Here is a 14,526-nt window from a genome sequence, read left to right as displayed (position 1 = left end):
GTATTTACTCTTGAGCACACTTATGCAATTTGCTTAAATTGATAAGAAATTCAGATCTGAAAAAATTCAAGAATTGAGCTCAAGTGATTAAGGAAAAACTGTAAAACATTTGAACGATGAAAGAATAAACATTCTTACAACATGCTTAAATGGTTGCATCAATTTTTATTGACAAACTGATACATCAGTTTTACCTTGATTTCTAACACTTCTTCTAAACTTTACAAGAGCACAGTCATGCTCTTAACAAATTAAGGGGGGAGTGGCATTAACAGGAGAAGCGGATGAATGTTCCAACAAACAAAGATTATAGTGGCTACCACTCGTCAGTCCAGATGGTTTCTAGTGACATGTGCGAGTACACTGGATATCTAAGGTGGTCAAGGCAGGACTGGCGGTTACATAGTTAGAAGGAGGCTGCTGGGATGCTGGTGGAGATGGCCACCTCTTAGAGCAAGAACCAGATGCAGCACAGAGCCACCCTGGATCTTGTAATCCGCTGCCGTTTTCTCATCATTCCTGAGGTGGAAAAGATGGAGGGTTTAGAATAATGATAAAGAAATGAGCAGGATGAGCGTGTGATTAAAATGCCTTACATCTGTTTTCCACTGTAGATGAGTCTCTGTTGCTGGGGTGGGATTCCCTCTTTCTCCTCCACTCTCTCTTTTATTCTCTCCACCTGCACAGGATGGACACATCAAATGAATGCACATCAAATCAAATGGTCGTTTACAATATAAACTATAAATGACTGCGTGTTAACACACAGCTAAGCGTTCATCGTTCAAGTGTTTTATATTGTACCTTGTCTGTGGGCTCGATGTCAATCTCGATTTCTTTGCCAGTGAGCGTCTTTAAAAACAATGCATACGATTAGTTATTTATTTAGACATTAGATTTCCTCCTGATTGGTATGATGCACTTTTTAATAAATGGCCGTTTGTCGGATTAACAACGCCTTACTATATTTAATGGAATAATTCAATTAGCTACTAGCGAACTGGACAATTACTGTGCTGAAAGAAATGCATTATTCTTCGTCAAATTCTTACCTTGACTTTAATTAGCATTGTGGCTTCTCTTGTTCTAGAAATTCATGCAGGAAAAAATGGATGCAAATATAATGAACTGACGGTAGATGAAGTTCAGATTTCTACAATCAGTTATTCCCACAATTTCTCATTTCTCCACCACCGTACTCGAAGTTCCTGTGTTACTGGAAAATAATTCCAACCACTCTAGTGTATGTACGAACAGTTCCGAGGCGCTGTGATGAGAATAAAGGCATTCGATGCCAGAAGACGATTTAGAATTTATAAAATTAACTAATTGTTTTAGATTTTATTACTTAAATTTAGCTTATTTACATTTATCACATAGCTTACTGAACTAACACTAAATAACACAATATTTTAGTTGAATCCAAACTGCGTATCGGGAAAATTGTATAAAGTGTGCGACATTTATTGCGACAGTAAGCTGCGAAGCAAACGTTTTTTGTAGTTTTTCGCGGAAGGTTTGAACTTGAATTCACGCGGGAGCCGCCAGCACAGAGACTACATGCGCTGACAGCCGTAAATGTCCGTCCTCCTAACATGACCGCCTCCAACCCGGAAACAGGTTTCATTCTCTCATTTATAACGTTACTACAAGAGGTGCACGTCTCCAATTATAGGTAGGATAATAATTTATTTGGTAAATAAAGTATATGAATTAGGACGCATTTATATTTGTTTGTAATAAACAGCAAAACATAGTGTCAAGGTGACATATAAGTTATGCTCTTATGGCCTAGGACTGTTTGTCTGACAGTTAGACTAGACGTGCAGAACACATAACCAGATGTGATACATTTAAGGGTCATTTAATTAGATTAGTTTTTGATGCATTGGTTAACTCTCCTGTCTCAAATGGAATAACTATAACGTCTCAATGGAATAACTATTTTGTATTACAAAGACTTTGAAGATAGAGTTTGAGATATTTATATAAAAAAGGATATTTCCTGTCTCACAGTGCATCCCCCTCCCCCCTCCCCCCTCCCTTCTCAGCCCCTGCAACTCCCATAACTGTAGTGGGAATGTTTTTCTTTCTCTTCTCTTGTGTTGTTACAGACAGTGAGATACAGTTTCAAGGCCATCCTCTTCAGCAGCCATGCCACGAATTGAAAATGATATCAAGCTCGACTTCAAGGACGTGCTGCTTCGACCCAAAAGAAGCACTCTCAAATCTCGCAGTGAGGTTAGTCATTCTTGACACATTTTCATTTGCATTAAAGGAGACATATTGAGTATTAGGTTTAGTCTGGCCTCAGTTTATTTAAAGTTTCATTGCAATCACACATGCAGTGCAATGTTAACTACATTTTTGGTTCTCTTTCATTACTTCTCTTCTGTTTCAGGTGGATCTCATGCGCAGTTTTACTTTCAGAAACTCGAAGGGCAGTTATCGTGGGATTCCCATCATCGCCGCCAACATGGACACCGTGGGGACTTTTGAAATGGCTTTAGCCTTGCATCAAGTATGAATGAACTTTTAGAATTTTCACACAGCTGAACAGCCTAAATAAATACTTTCATAATGTCAAAAATGTTAAAGAACAGAAAAATTATCACAAACGCAATATCACTGGTCTATATTTTATGTCAGCATGACTTGATGTGGAGTCCAGTGGTCAAAATAGAGCAATTATTGTGACCATGTGGACAATTTTTTTTCATGTATCCTGCACCTAGTTTTGGTTAGATGCATGAAAAACAGATGTTTGAAATGAATTATTAGTTTTCTAAGAGGACAAAGAATATTTTTGTGAAGTGTTGATAGCTATAATTTAGGTTTTTATTATTTTTATACCCTTTTGTCCATTTAACAGACTGCAGGTGTATATATAAAATATACATTATATATTAATAGTTGAAATCATTCTTTTTTCTTTCTTTTTTGTTGCAGTTTACTCTCTTTACAGCCATACATAAGCATTACTCTGTGGATGACTGGAAGGAGTTTGCTGCCAAGCACCCAGAATGCTTACAGGTGAGCAGCATCTTTGCTAGACTTTATAATCTAGTCTATGGTTCTCTAGATTGTTGATATTTAGATGATCTGGCTCAGACACACTTCCTCTTTCTTTCCGTCTCCAGAGTGTAGCCGTCAGCACAGGGACGAGTGAGGGGGATTTTGAGAGATTGGGGGCCATTATGGCTGCTGTACCTCAAATTCAATACATTTGTGTGGATGTAGCCAATGGCTACTCCGAACACTTTGTCAACTTTGTGAAAGACGTGAGGCAGATGTTCGCTACGCACACGATCATGGTCAGTTACCTTTCAACGTCAACATTTAAACATTTTGTTTGCATTATCTCATTAGCAATCATCTTAATATTTTGAAATCCATTTGTGTTTTGTAGGCTGGCAATGTGGTCACAGGAGAGATGGTTGAAGAGCTGATTCTTGCTGGTGCTGACATCATCAAAGTGGGCATTGGACCAGGTGACATCATCAGTCAATTATTGACAAAGTTTCAGATGGTGTTCCAATTCACATTACATCAATTTCACAAATATTTTCATGTGTGTAGGTTCTGTGTGCACCACTCGTAAGAAGACCGGCGTGGGTTATCCTCAGCTGAGTGCAGTCATTGAGTGCGCTGACGCTGCACACGGCCTGAGTGGACACATCATATCTGTGAGACTCTTGTGTTTGAGAGCAAACTTCTTTCAGTAGAAATGAATAGTAACAGTCCCACCATGCTACTTGCATGCTTTGTGTAAAAAGTCTTTGATCATGTATATGTGGGACTCATCTGTTTTTGTCTTTCTGTAGGATGGAGGATGTACCTGCCCAGGTGATGTCTCCAAGGCATTTGGTGAGTCTTGGGCTTTAACACAGATCAGATATTGTTGCACACGAGACAATTTTTTTGTATCTCTTCTGGGCCACTTGCAAATGTGGTTTTAAATCAGATACATATCCAATATCTGGACATCTGACTTGCGTCTAAAAATGTATATCCGATTCCCCATGGAATTCAAAGCCACCACAAGGCAAGAGAAGCACATTTTCCCACAAAGATAAGCCGAATTGCCTGTACTCAGTCACACAAAAACTAACAGCATTTTTTTATTGAGGCAGAGACTTTATATTTAGGAAAGAGATTGTGTACACAATGAAACATTCAGGAGCACAGACACTTGTTTTGAGCTGCTGCCCTTGAATTTTATATATAAAATAAATAACTTTGCTACTGAAAGCTACACAATATTTTATCTAAAAAATATATAAAAAGTTACATTATATTTTATATTGATATTTGGTAACACTTTATTTTGATGGTCCCTTCTGAACATTCTGTTGACTGTAAGTAACATTGCAACTACATGTCAACTAACTCTCATTAGACTATTAGTAGACTGTCTGCTTTATATCTGCTAACTCTTTATTGTGACGGTCCTCCAACAGACATTCTACTGAGTATAAGTAGCTTTGCAAGTACATGTCAACTTATTCTAACCCTACCCGTCTACTAATACTGTACTGACACTCTGAGAGAAAGTAGACATGTAGGTGCAATGTTACTTATAGTCAACAGAATGATTTAAATTGACCATTATAGTGATAAAACTCACACTATATAGAGACGCAAGTAATTCACACGCAAAATCTCTTTCTCGACTTCATTCAAATAAATGTAATCTACATTATTTCACTTCAGAATTCTAAATCTAAATGACCCGTTGATAAAATAACTAACAAAGAATAGTGTTATTTTTAATATGTTCATTCAGATTTTGTGCTGCAAACATCTATGACAGCTTTATCTTATCCATGTTGGCTCTAGTAATCATGGTATAAGCGGGATAATCACATCAGGTCAAGTCACCTTTATTTATATAGTACTTTTTACAGTATACAGATTTTACAGTATGCAGATTGTTTCAAAGCAACTTCACAGTATTAAACAAGAAAATAACAGTATAAATGTTCTTCAATTATGAAACGAATACAACATCAGCTGTAAAGCAGCTCAAAAAAGACAGTAGTATCATCATTCAGCTCAATTTTGTTCACGGTTGATTCAGTTTAGTTCAATAACAATGTGAATGTTACAAATTTATTAGTTATGACATGAACTCAATTAAACACACATTTCTGGCGCCGATGGCCTCGTGGTTAGCGTGCCGACATTTAGCGCCATTGCGCTCGAGCGGCCCGGGTTCGAGCCTTTCCCGATCCCATCCCCCGTCTCTCTCCCACCTCACTTCCTGTCAACTCTCTACTGTCCTCTCCCAATAAAAGGCAAAAATCACCAAAAAATATATTAAATACACATTTCTGGTGTGCATTAAAATAATTTGTATATATGACTATTCATAACCTGAGGGTCAACTGTGTCGGCGAAAACAATCACCAGTGGAATCCTTCTAGTTTGAACATTGGACTCGGACATTCCTTGTTGCCTTACTACCTGTGAAGGCCACATTTTCAGCTGTTGGTGAAGTGGTGGAAATTCATCTGTTAAATAAAGTCAGGTCTCAGTGGAAAAAATCAAACAAGATTTATTTGTCTGTGAACGTGATCTAGGACAGTCTCTCTTGCTACCAAAGTGTATTTCAGAGAGCTACAAAAGTGAGCTCTAAAATATAGAGTATTTATTCAGCACAATCATACATATTCATTTATCATTGAACAAAGACATCAAAAATTTATTTCATAAGCAAATGAACAGATTGCCATGAGACCATAAGATTACCTTTTTTTTTTTACCGCACCCATTTCATCTTTGTCCACCCCATTTCTCAACATCCCATAATATGCTACCTTATGCATGTAAAGGTTTTTTAATTGGAAACATTTTATCTGATTCTATTGAGGTCCATTTTCCCAGGCCTACTGACCTTGACTACAGAAAGAAGTATTTTTCAGTACTTCTTTTTTCACCGTATATGGCTATAGAAAGCAGATTAGAATTGAAACATGTGTGTGAGAGAAAGAAAACAACATACAATAAGATTTTATACAATTTCCCAAAATATTGATTTTCACAGTTTTCATACAATTTCCAAAAATATTGATTTACACAGTTATGTATACATGTTGAAAATAAAAAACCTGTATATAAAAACAAAAGCTAAAACCTAAACATAAAGAACATATACTGTGAATGATAAAAAATATCCTACCTCCTTTCAGGGACAAACTGCAGACTGTTTTCAGAACTGAGTGCTAATTTCAAAAGCAAAAACAAAACGTATCTTTCACTTTAAAAGTTATGCAAGGTAATCTCTGTACCTCATGCTAAATTAACTAATTTAATCGTGTATAAGCAATGGTATTGGCTGAATACACATAGGAAAATAATATTTCTCTTCCAGTTTCAACCAGTGTCATTTTAGGCCTGTGTTTGTTTGGCTAAACTGTGTGACAGGGGCGGGGGCTGACTTTGTGATGCTGGGAGGAATGCTTGCTGGCCATTCTGAGAGTGGGGGCGAAACCATAGAGAAGAACGGCACAAAGTACAAACTGTTCTATGGCATGAGCTCAGACACGGCCATGAAGAGGCATGCAGGAGGTGTAGCAGAGTATAGGTAAGCACATGCTGGAGCTTGTTGATTAATTTATCTAGTGGTTTGTACATTGCGGTAAATTCATGTTACTTGATAATGATCATGCAAAAAACAAGCCTGAGTATGAAAGCGAAGGGCCAGTTTGATTTAAAACCATGCATTCTGGTTTAAAAAGATTTTCAGACCATCTACACAACTCTTGAGTTGATTAAGATTGGCTGTCATTATTGTGTTTTCAGGGCATCGGAGGGTAAAACGGTTGAAGTGCCTTACAAAGGGCCTGTGGAGGTGACGGTGAGAGATGTGCTGGGTGGAGTTCGTTCCACCTGCACGTACGTGGGTGCTGCTAAGCTGAAAGAGCTGAGTCGTCGTACCACCTTCATTAGGGTCACCCAACAACTCAACACAGTGTTTGGTAATGATAATTAAGCCGGTTCTAAGGTTTAACCAGGTCCATATTGGGCCAAAGTATGCCAAATCCATGCAAAGGTCATTTTATTCTCTCCACAGTCATGCACACATATGCTTGTTCTCTCTCTCTCACACACACACACACACATATACACACATGTATTTTTGGGTTCACACATCAGCTTTTGAATTCACCAGATGCTGTATTGGCCACAACATGGCCTTTCATTTTTTTGATTAATCAGTCTTTGGAAACTTCTAAGTTTGAAATTAGAAGTTTAGAATTTTTGAAGTATTCAAGGACACTGTAATGATAGTGTATGTTTTGTGCAGTTAGTGTTTTAGGTCATAATCTGAAATCTTGAGTTCATTTTCAGGTAATTTGTCTAAACAACCTTAGACAAGATACTCTATTAGAGCCTTGTATTTTATTCAAATAATTCAGACTTTGTGAATCTAACTGTCTATGCCTAATGTCTTATAATTCTGGGATTTTCTGATTTGATATTCTTTTCTCCCTGGACCAACTGAAATCCTTTAATAGATTATTACAGTATTAGCGATCTGTTATACAATATGCTAAAGACATCCGTTATGTACTACCATTCTATTATATAGCATATATTTGAAGACCAAAGCAAGGGTATTTTTTACCCTTTTAAAAGTTTCTCCTGTGTTTGTATGTTGCAAATACAGTGGTATTACACAATCTTTCGAAGTCTTAAACAGTTTTTGTCATAGTATTGGCATGATTTGATGCATTTTAGCCTGGTTTGATCGTTAGATATACTACAGACTCAAATTTTTTCTACTTAACACTTAATTGAGCTTAATAATTTCATTTTTGTCTTTTTGTATACTATTGATATTCCATTACATTTAGTGTTCTCACTGATTATGATTAAATTTGCTGATGGAGCAGATTAGAATGAATGTGAAAGAATTGAAACCCATTTCCCCACTTAACTAGAGCTAGATGGTCCCAGTTGGCTGATAAGTGGACGGTTTAATTGATATTGATCTTTTTTTCTTATATATTTCACTTAAAATAACTCCAGATCAAATTGTTTCAGATGTTCAGGAGTTAACATTCCTGTATTGTATTGTGAAAATAAATCAATTGGATAATCATGACTTGTTATGTGTGTTCTTTGCTTTGTAGGTACAGTATGTTAAATATCTTGAGCATAAGAAAATATTTGTTTGCAATTTGAATACAAATGATTGTGTTTGTGTCTGTAAAGCCCTTGATCTGTTTTTCAAGCTGAATGTAAACATGCTTACGCCCTTCTTTTATTACATTTAAAACCTACAAGTAGTAGTGCATGCAGAACATATTACATACAGATTATTTAAAAGATTTCCCTGTGATTTACTCTCTCAGTGTGCATCTTACTGAGAACATCAGTCAGCCTTAAAATGATCGTATGTTACTGCACAATACACCAGAGTAAAGTCAGTTGCAACATAATTGCATGGGAGGGGTTATGATGTTATAAAAGAAGGTGACGTACAATGAGGAGGAACAGGTGGCAATGTAAACACCTTCCATTTGCAGTACACCACAGCTGCACCGAGGGCACACCAACTCAGAGGTAAGGAAAGCTTCTAATTTGCCAGTGAGATGTATTTTTGTTTTGTTTTTGTGCTTGTTAATTGATGCATTTGATGATTTATTTTAATGTATGAATAATTGTGCAAATGCAAATCTTTCGTGTAATGTCAATTAAACTATATGCTGCATCTCACATCCTGTCTCAAAACCGGTTTGACAGGTTAAATTTGTTTAAAAGGGAGGGACAGGCAGAGTTATCTTATATCCTAAGTGTGTATTTATAGCCTTTGTACAATCATTATTTTCTTCTCCCTCCAGTGATGGCTTCTTCCAGCAGTTCCCAGGCTGCAGAACAGTGCCTGTGTTCAATATGTCAGGATTTCTTCACCGACCCAGCAACCATTCCGTGCGGACACAACTTCTGCATGGAATGTATCAGTAAACACTGGGACAGCAGTATGGAGACTCGATGCCCCCTTTGCAAGAAGGACTTTCACTTGAGACCAGATCTTGACATCAACAGAGAGTTCAGAGATCTCATTGAACAACTGAAAAGGGTAGAAAGTCCTGTCCAACCTGGAGTAATACCATGTGATGCCTGCACAAAAATAAAGAGAGGAGCTTTAAAGTCTTGCCTGCATTGTGAAGGATCTTTCTGTAAAACACACCTAGAGCCTCATAACACCGTAGCAAAATTGAAGAAACACAAACTTATCAACCCTGTGGAGAATCTGGATAATTATATTTGCCCAAAGCATGAGAGTCCCTTGGAGCTGTTCTGCAGAGATGATCAGACGTGTGTGTGCAGGTCGTGTACGATAAAAGACCACAAAACCCACAACACTGTTACCGTAGAGGAGGAGAGTGAAGAACGGAAGGTGAGAGACGCTTAATCTATATTTATTTGTACTTTAATGACTTTGCTTAAAAAAACGCTTCATTTCTGTCCACAGTCTCAGTTTGGGAGAAGGCAGGCTGAGGTTCATTTGATGATTCAGAACAGAATGAAGAAAATTGAAGATATCAAATGCTTGGTACAGCTCAGCAAGGTAAGTCTTGTTGCATGGTCATACAAAGTTTTAATGTGACCGAAACACAACATTGATTGATCTATTTAATTATGTACAGAAATTGCATTTAAGATATACATTTTAGCAGTTAATTGTCAAGAGAAATGGAGTGTTCTCTTCTAAACATATATAAAGGTCTAAATTATAAGAAAATATATAATAAAAAGAAGAAAATTACAGATCGTGGAAAATCTCTAGGGGCCATGAAGTTTTCATAATGGGACAAAAACATATACTGTGCACACGTATTGACCACATCCTGTAAAAATGACGTATGTTGCATTATGTGTGTGGGTGAACATGTGGTCTGGGGAACAGGAGCATTGTTGTGTGTAACAACAGTTAGGAGTTAAATGTCTAGAAAGGTAGAAATGTACAATAATGTACAATAAAAAATGTGTGAATTGTTAATGCCATTGACGCAAACAGGAAAGCATTGAGGCAGGTAAAACCAAGCATTGAAGCAAGTAATGTAACAATTAACGCACGCAGGAAATATGTGGATGCAAGTAGAAGCAACATGTTCGCAAATGTAGAGATATTTTGAATCATTAGTGATTATAAAATGGGGCCTTTTTGAGCTCTCTAGCAGAGTTGTAGATGTGTGTGTGTGTGTGTGTGTGTGCGAGATCTTCTGGAGAGAGACAGCAGCAAGCGGAAGCCAGCCACAGACCACGACCCTCAGAAAAAGACACCTGATTTTCTTAGAGACAGCAAATATATTGAACGAAGACAGGGTAAGCCTTAAAATGTAATTGTGTATTCTGGCCCATGGCATAGAGTGGTGTATTTAGCTTTTTCCTCTGCAAGAAATAATAAAATGAGAATGAGGACTGCCCTCAAAACTCTGAATAGTATTGTCCCAGTCTGTTTATTGCTGTAGAGTAAGAACCTTAGGCCTAGGGGGTACGGTAGAGATCAGAGTAGACCCTGACGAGATAATATAATCAAAGAAGAGATGCCTGCCTGACTCCTCCAGAATCTATAAAGGTGAACCTTTTACAGGAATTGAGTAATATAAATAGAGGAAGTGGCTTGTGACCAAGATAAGAGTTAAGCACATCATGCATTCTCATTCACCCAAACACAGGCACAGATTTAGGCACAGATAGAGTTTGTGTTTTTTACGATTTGGGCATTGATTAAAAACAATCTGAGTCTGAGGAAGGCTGTGTGTTGAGAAGTTTGATGAAGTGCTGTAGAATGCCAATCAAAAAATAACCACAGAAAATTGCAGTATCTTTCTTTTACTAACTGTCACACAAGCAAAAACAGACAGAAATATTTGCGTGCTATTAAGGTGCTAATAATGGGGAGTTTAATTTATCTTCATGAATGAATAGCCTATGTATCTTCATATTTACTTGTATCTCTGACTGATTTTAAAGTGTCATTTGGCCGCCACTACTAAAATAGGTCATACCATGAGCAGTTGAAATATGCTAGAAAACCTCGCTCTTTTAAGAACGTGCATGTATTGCATGAACGGACCAAGAATGTAATGTAAGTGTATAAAATGCATATGCATAGTACAGTTGAAACCTTGCTGTTATACTGAATGCACAAGGCAAACTGTCTGCTTGAATAACAACCCTGAAATAAGAATGCGCTGTTTACCTTAAAGGGTTAGTTCACCCGAAAATTAAAATTCTGTCAGTAATTACTCACCCTCATGTTGTTCCAACCCCGTAAGACCTTCGTTCATCTTCGGAACACAAATTAAGATATTTTTGATTAAATCTGAGAGCTGTCTCACTCCTCCATAGGCTTCTAAAGACGTTATAACTTGCTGGCCCAGAAAATGCATTAAAGACATCGTTAATATAGTCCAAGTGACTACAGTGGCTCAATCTTAAGTTTATAAAGCGACGAGAATACTTTTTGTGCGCAAAAAAAAAAACTAAAATAACGACTTTATTCCACTATTCATTTCCTTCTCTCTGGGCCTCGAGTTTTTTCACGTAGTGTTTTAGCGCAGCGCGTCTGTGTTGTATGTCACACGCATCACACACATGACCAGCGTCGAAAAAAACTCGAGGCCCAGAGAGAAGGAAATGAATAGTGGAATAAAGTCGTTATTTTGGGGGGTTTTTGCGCACAAAAAGTATTCTCGTCGCTTTATAAACTTAAGATTGAGCCACTGTAGTCACTTGGACTATATTAACGATGTCTTTAATGCATTTTCTGGGCCAGCAAGTTATAACGTCTTTAGAAGCCTATGGAGGAGTGAGACAGCTCTCAGATTTAATCAAAAATATCTTAATTTGTGTTCCGAAGATGAACGAAGGTCTTACGGGGTTGGAACAACATGAGGGTGAGTAATTACTGACAGAATTTTCATTTTTGGGTGAACTAACCTTTTAAGATCAGCTTTGGGCAACCGTCAAACACGTCCGTCTATCCTAGCGCGTGTTTAAACAATGAAAAAGCAGTGCAGTGGAAAGGAAAAATGCATGATGGAAAAAAATTCTGTTCAAGTTACGATCGTTACTGGATAGGCGTTTTCCGAATTGTCACTGGACAGTAGAAAAGTGAAAATGGTAGCATTTTATTAAAAGTGAAAATAAGAGCTGTGATATAAAATGTTCGTTATAAATAAACATAGAGATAAGAATAGTTACAATAGAATATCTATCTCTGTCTGTCTGTCTAGTGTATTCTCTCTTGCATCTCATTTATCATTTGCAACACAAATTACTTGTGAGAATTACCTTTTAATTCAAATCAATAATTCTTGTCACGTCCACATATATTATTTATCTGCTTGGTATCCACGTCATAAGACTGACTGTACATTGTCCTTTATTTAGCAAAGCTCAGAAAAAGAGAAAGCGGACTGTGTTGAGCTGTTCACGGATCTGCTCCGCTCCATCGAGAGCTGTCAGTCTGAGCTGCTGGAGGTGATGGAGCAGAAGCAGAAAGCAGAAGAGAAGCAGGCTGAAGAGCTCATTAAAGAGCTGGAGCAGGAGATCACTGAGCTGAAGAGAAGAAACACTGAGCTGGAGCAGCTCTCACACACTGAAGATCACCTGCACCTCCTACAGGTCAGTGTCTGTCTCTCTGCTCGCAGCACATCACAGGACTACACTCAACATGCTTCTCTCCTGCTGTAGACTTATCCATCCCTGTGCAGCCCGTTTGACACCAAGATCTGGACTGGCATCAGCACTGACACTAATCTGAGGGAGGACGCTCTGAGGAGAGCTCTATCAAAGCATCAAGAATTTCTCAATGGTGCAATGGTGAAGATTACAGGAGCTGGTGAGCTTCTCACTGTGATTAGTATGAAAACTGCTTGGTTTTTCTAGCATTTTTATTTTGAATTATTTTAATTTAATTATGCAAGTTATACAACTTATTTATGTTCTTTAAAGAATACTAATCAAATGTATAAATTGTTTCCACAGAGCTGAGGAGGATTGAGAAGTTTACAGGTACAAGTCATCTATGCCATTTCCCTACGTTTAAACATTCATACACAAACATTTACACATTTATAGATGTATGGGTGTTTCCTCAACTATGGGTACTTTGGACTGTGTGAACTTTTTGAAAAAGAATCTCACTTTCTCACTAGTTTAATTTGTCTACAAACAATGTCCAGCATTTTATATACATACATCACATGATTTTTTTTTTTGTGTGCTAAAAGTAATAAATAATATTTTGAGATTGAAAGTCTGGGACAAACGTAAAACAATACAATCTATACATAAAGGGCATTTGAAAAGTAGCTAATATAAATGATGAACACACATTGTAAAACATTTCCAGGAAGTTTTAATGGGACAATAACAAAAAGAAAAAGTTAATGCAATACCCGTATACTATGGTTGTATTGTTTATCCCGTACTACACAAGTATGTTAAAAGTCTGCTAAGTACATGTTCTGATCTGTCTCTCAGTGAATGTGACTATGGATCCTGACACTGCACACCCAAAACTCCTCTTGTCTGAAGATGACAAACAAGTTGGATATGGAGAAACACGACAGATTGTCCCAGACAATCCATGGAGGTTTGATAAATGTCCCAGTGTCCTGGGGAAGGAGGGATTCTCCTCTGGGAAATTTTATTTTGAGGTGCAAGTAGAAGGGAAAACTGAGTGGGACTTAGGTGTGGCGAGGGAGTCTGTTATCAGGAAGGGAATAATCACTCTGAGTCCAAAGAATGGACTCTGGACTCTGTGGTTGAGGAATGGATGCGAGTACAAGGCCTGTGACTGTCTGTCTGTGTCTCTCTCCCTGAGACTGAAGCCCCAGAAGGTGGGTGTGTTTGTGGATTATGAGGAGGGTCTGGTCTCCTTTTATGATGTGGAGTCCAGGTCTCATATCTACTCTTTCACCGATCAGTCTTTTACTGAGAAACTCTATCCTTACTTCAGCCCAGGCTTTAATAATGGAGATACAAATTCAGCCCCACTGATCATCTCACCTGTCAGCAAGAATAAGTGGATTTTAGTCAATGATAACCATTTGTAGAAAGAAATTACAAGTATTTTTTGCTTGCAGAACATTTCTTTTCACAATCATGTTTCTAATATTACAGTAACACCTCAAATAAAGATGAATTTTAAATTTGTTTTATTGATGAATCATATTGAATCATGACAGTAATTCACACACACACACACACACACAAAAATCACACCATTATCTCTATTATTTTGATGTTTTGTCTGATACTGAGACTGAATAGATAACACCATCATTTCAGGACCCTATTGTTTGTCCAATCATGTCAGGGTATTAAAACAACCAGGAAACGTCTTTTTGAGCAACATTTACTTTTAATACTGACACTTTTTTAAACTGAAGACACTTAAACTTTGATTAGTTCACAGTCAGTGCTGGATTAAAGGTAAATCAATGTATCTTAACGCTGTGTCAGCTCATGTTTATATTAAAGATTTGTGCAGCAGCTAAA

The 14,526-nt window shown here is 37.5% G+C and overlaps 3 protein-coding genes across 4 annotated transcripts; 2 read left to right on the top strand and 1 right to left on the bottom strand.

The window, feature by feature from the left end:
* Positions 1-145: 145 nt before the first annotated feature.
* Positions 146-1,431, bottom strand: nedd8 (NEDD8 ubiquitin like modifier). The gene is made up of 4 exons (XM_084107752.1): positions 1,053-1,431; positions 805-852; positions 597-679; positions 146-519 (listed from the first exon to the last, which is right to left on the bottom strand). The coding sequence occupies exons 1-4, from the start codon at positions 1,068-1,070 to the stop codon at positions 399-401; spliced, it is 270 nt and encodes an 89-aa protein (XP_083963878.1). The 5' UTR covers positions 1,071-1,431; the 3' UTR covers positions 146-398.
* A 142-nt stretch (positions 1,432-1,573) lies between these two features.
* gmpr2 (guanosine monophosphate reductase 2) lies at positions 1,574-8,107 on the top strand. Of its 2 annotated transcripts, none has more exons than XM_084107741.1 (10): positions 1,574-1,675; positions 2,115-2,241; positions 2,402-2,521; positions 2,950-3,033; positions 3,141-3,314; positions 3,410-3,491; positions 3,580-3,686; positions 3,825-3,867; positions 6,427-6,586; positions 6,805-8,107. In XM_084107741.1, exons 2-10 carry the CDS (start codon positions 2,155-2,157, stop codon positions 6,992-6,994), a joined length of 1,047 nt encoding a protein of 348 aa, XP_083963867.1. In that variant the 5' UTR covers positions 1,574-1,675; positions 2,115-2,154; the 3' UTR covers positions 6,995-8,107. The 2 variants fall into 2 exon arrangements, with proteins under 2 accessions (XP_083963867.1, XP_083963868.1); XM_084107742.1 differs by having other exon boundaries at positions 1,610-1,675; positions 2,119-2,241.
* Positions 8,108-8,505: 398 nt separating this feature from the next.
* LOC311078741 (E3 ubiquitin-protein ligase TRIM39) lies at positions 8,506-14,181 on the top strand. The gene is made up of 7 exons (XM_084107728.1): positions 8,506-8,571; positions 8,850-9,409; positions 9,485-9,580; positions 12,412-12,645; positions 12,715-12,862; positions 13,009-13,035; positions 13,507-14,181. The coding sequence occupies exons 2-7, from the start codon at positions 8,852-8,854 to the stop codon at positions 14,079-14,081; spliced, it is 1,638 nt and encodes a 545-aa protein (XP_083963854.1). The 5' UTR covers positions 8,506-8,571; positions 8,850-8,851; the 3' UTR covers positions 14,082-14,181.
* Positions 14,182-14,526: the final 345 nt, after the last annotated feature.

The sequence above is a fragment of the Abramis brama genome, assembly GCF_963993115.1.
Source record: "Abramis brama genome assembly, chromosome: 3".
Classification (NCBI taxonomy): Eukaryota; Metazoa; Chordata; class Actinopteri; order Cypriniformes; family Leuciscidae; genus Abramis; species Abramis brama.
The sequence above is the reverse complement of the archived record's forward strand: the minus strand, read 5'-3'. Positions and strand labels throughout refer to the sequence as shown.

What these genes read in the sequence shown, in the direction of transcription:
- nedd8 (XM_084107752.1), bottom strand. An exon ending in ACATCGAGCCCACAGACAAG is followed by an intron (nt 680 to 804) that starts GTACAATATAAA and finishes CATCCTGTGCAG; the next exon opens with GTGGAGAGAATAAAAGAGAG. An exon ending in ATCTACAGTGGAAAACAGAT is followed by an intron (nt 520 to 596) that starts GTAAGGCATTTT and finishes TTTCCACCTCAG; the next exon opens with GAATGATGAGAAAACGGCAG.
- gmpr2 (XM_084107741.1), top strand. Translation starts at nt 2,155, where the DNA reads ATGCCACGAATTGAAAATGATATCAAGCTCGACTTCAAGGACGTGCTG. An exon ending in TGGCTTTAGCCTTGCATCAA is followed by an intron (nt 2,522 to 2,949) that starts GTATGAATGAAC and finishes TTTTTGTTGCAG; the next exon opens with TTTACTCTCTTTACAGCCAT. An exon ending in GGAGGTGTAGCAGAGTATAG is followed by an intron (nt 6,587 to 6,804) that starts GTAAGCACATGC and finishes TTGTGTTTTCAG; the next exon opens with GGCATCGGAGGGTAAAACGG.
- LOC311078741 (XM_084107728.1), top strand. Translation starts at nt 8,852, where the DNA reads ATGGCTTCTTCCAGCAGTTCCCAGGCTGCAGAACAGTGCCTGTGTTCA. An exon ending in AGGAGAGTGAAGAACGGAAG is followed by an intron (nt 9,410 to 9,484) that starts GTGAGAGACGCT and finishes TTCTGTCCACAG; the next exon opens with TCTCAGTTTGGGAGAAGGCA. An exon ending in ATCACCTGCACCTCCTACAG is followed by an intron (nt 12,646 to 12,714) that starts GTCAGTGTCTGT and finishes CTCCTGCTGTAG; the next exon opens with ACTTATCCATCCCTGTGCAG.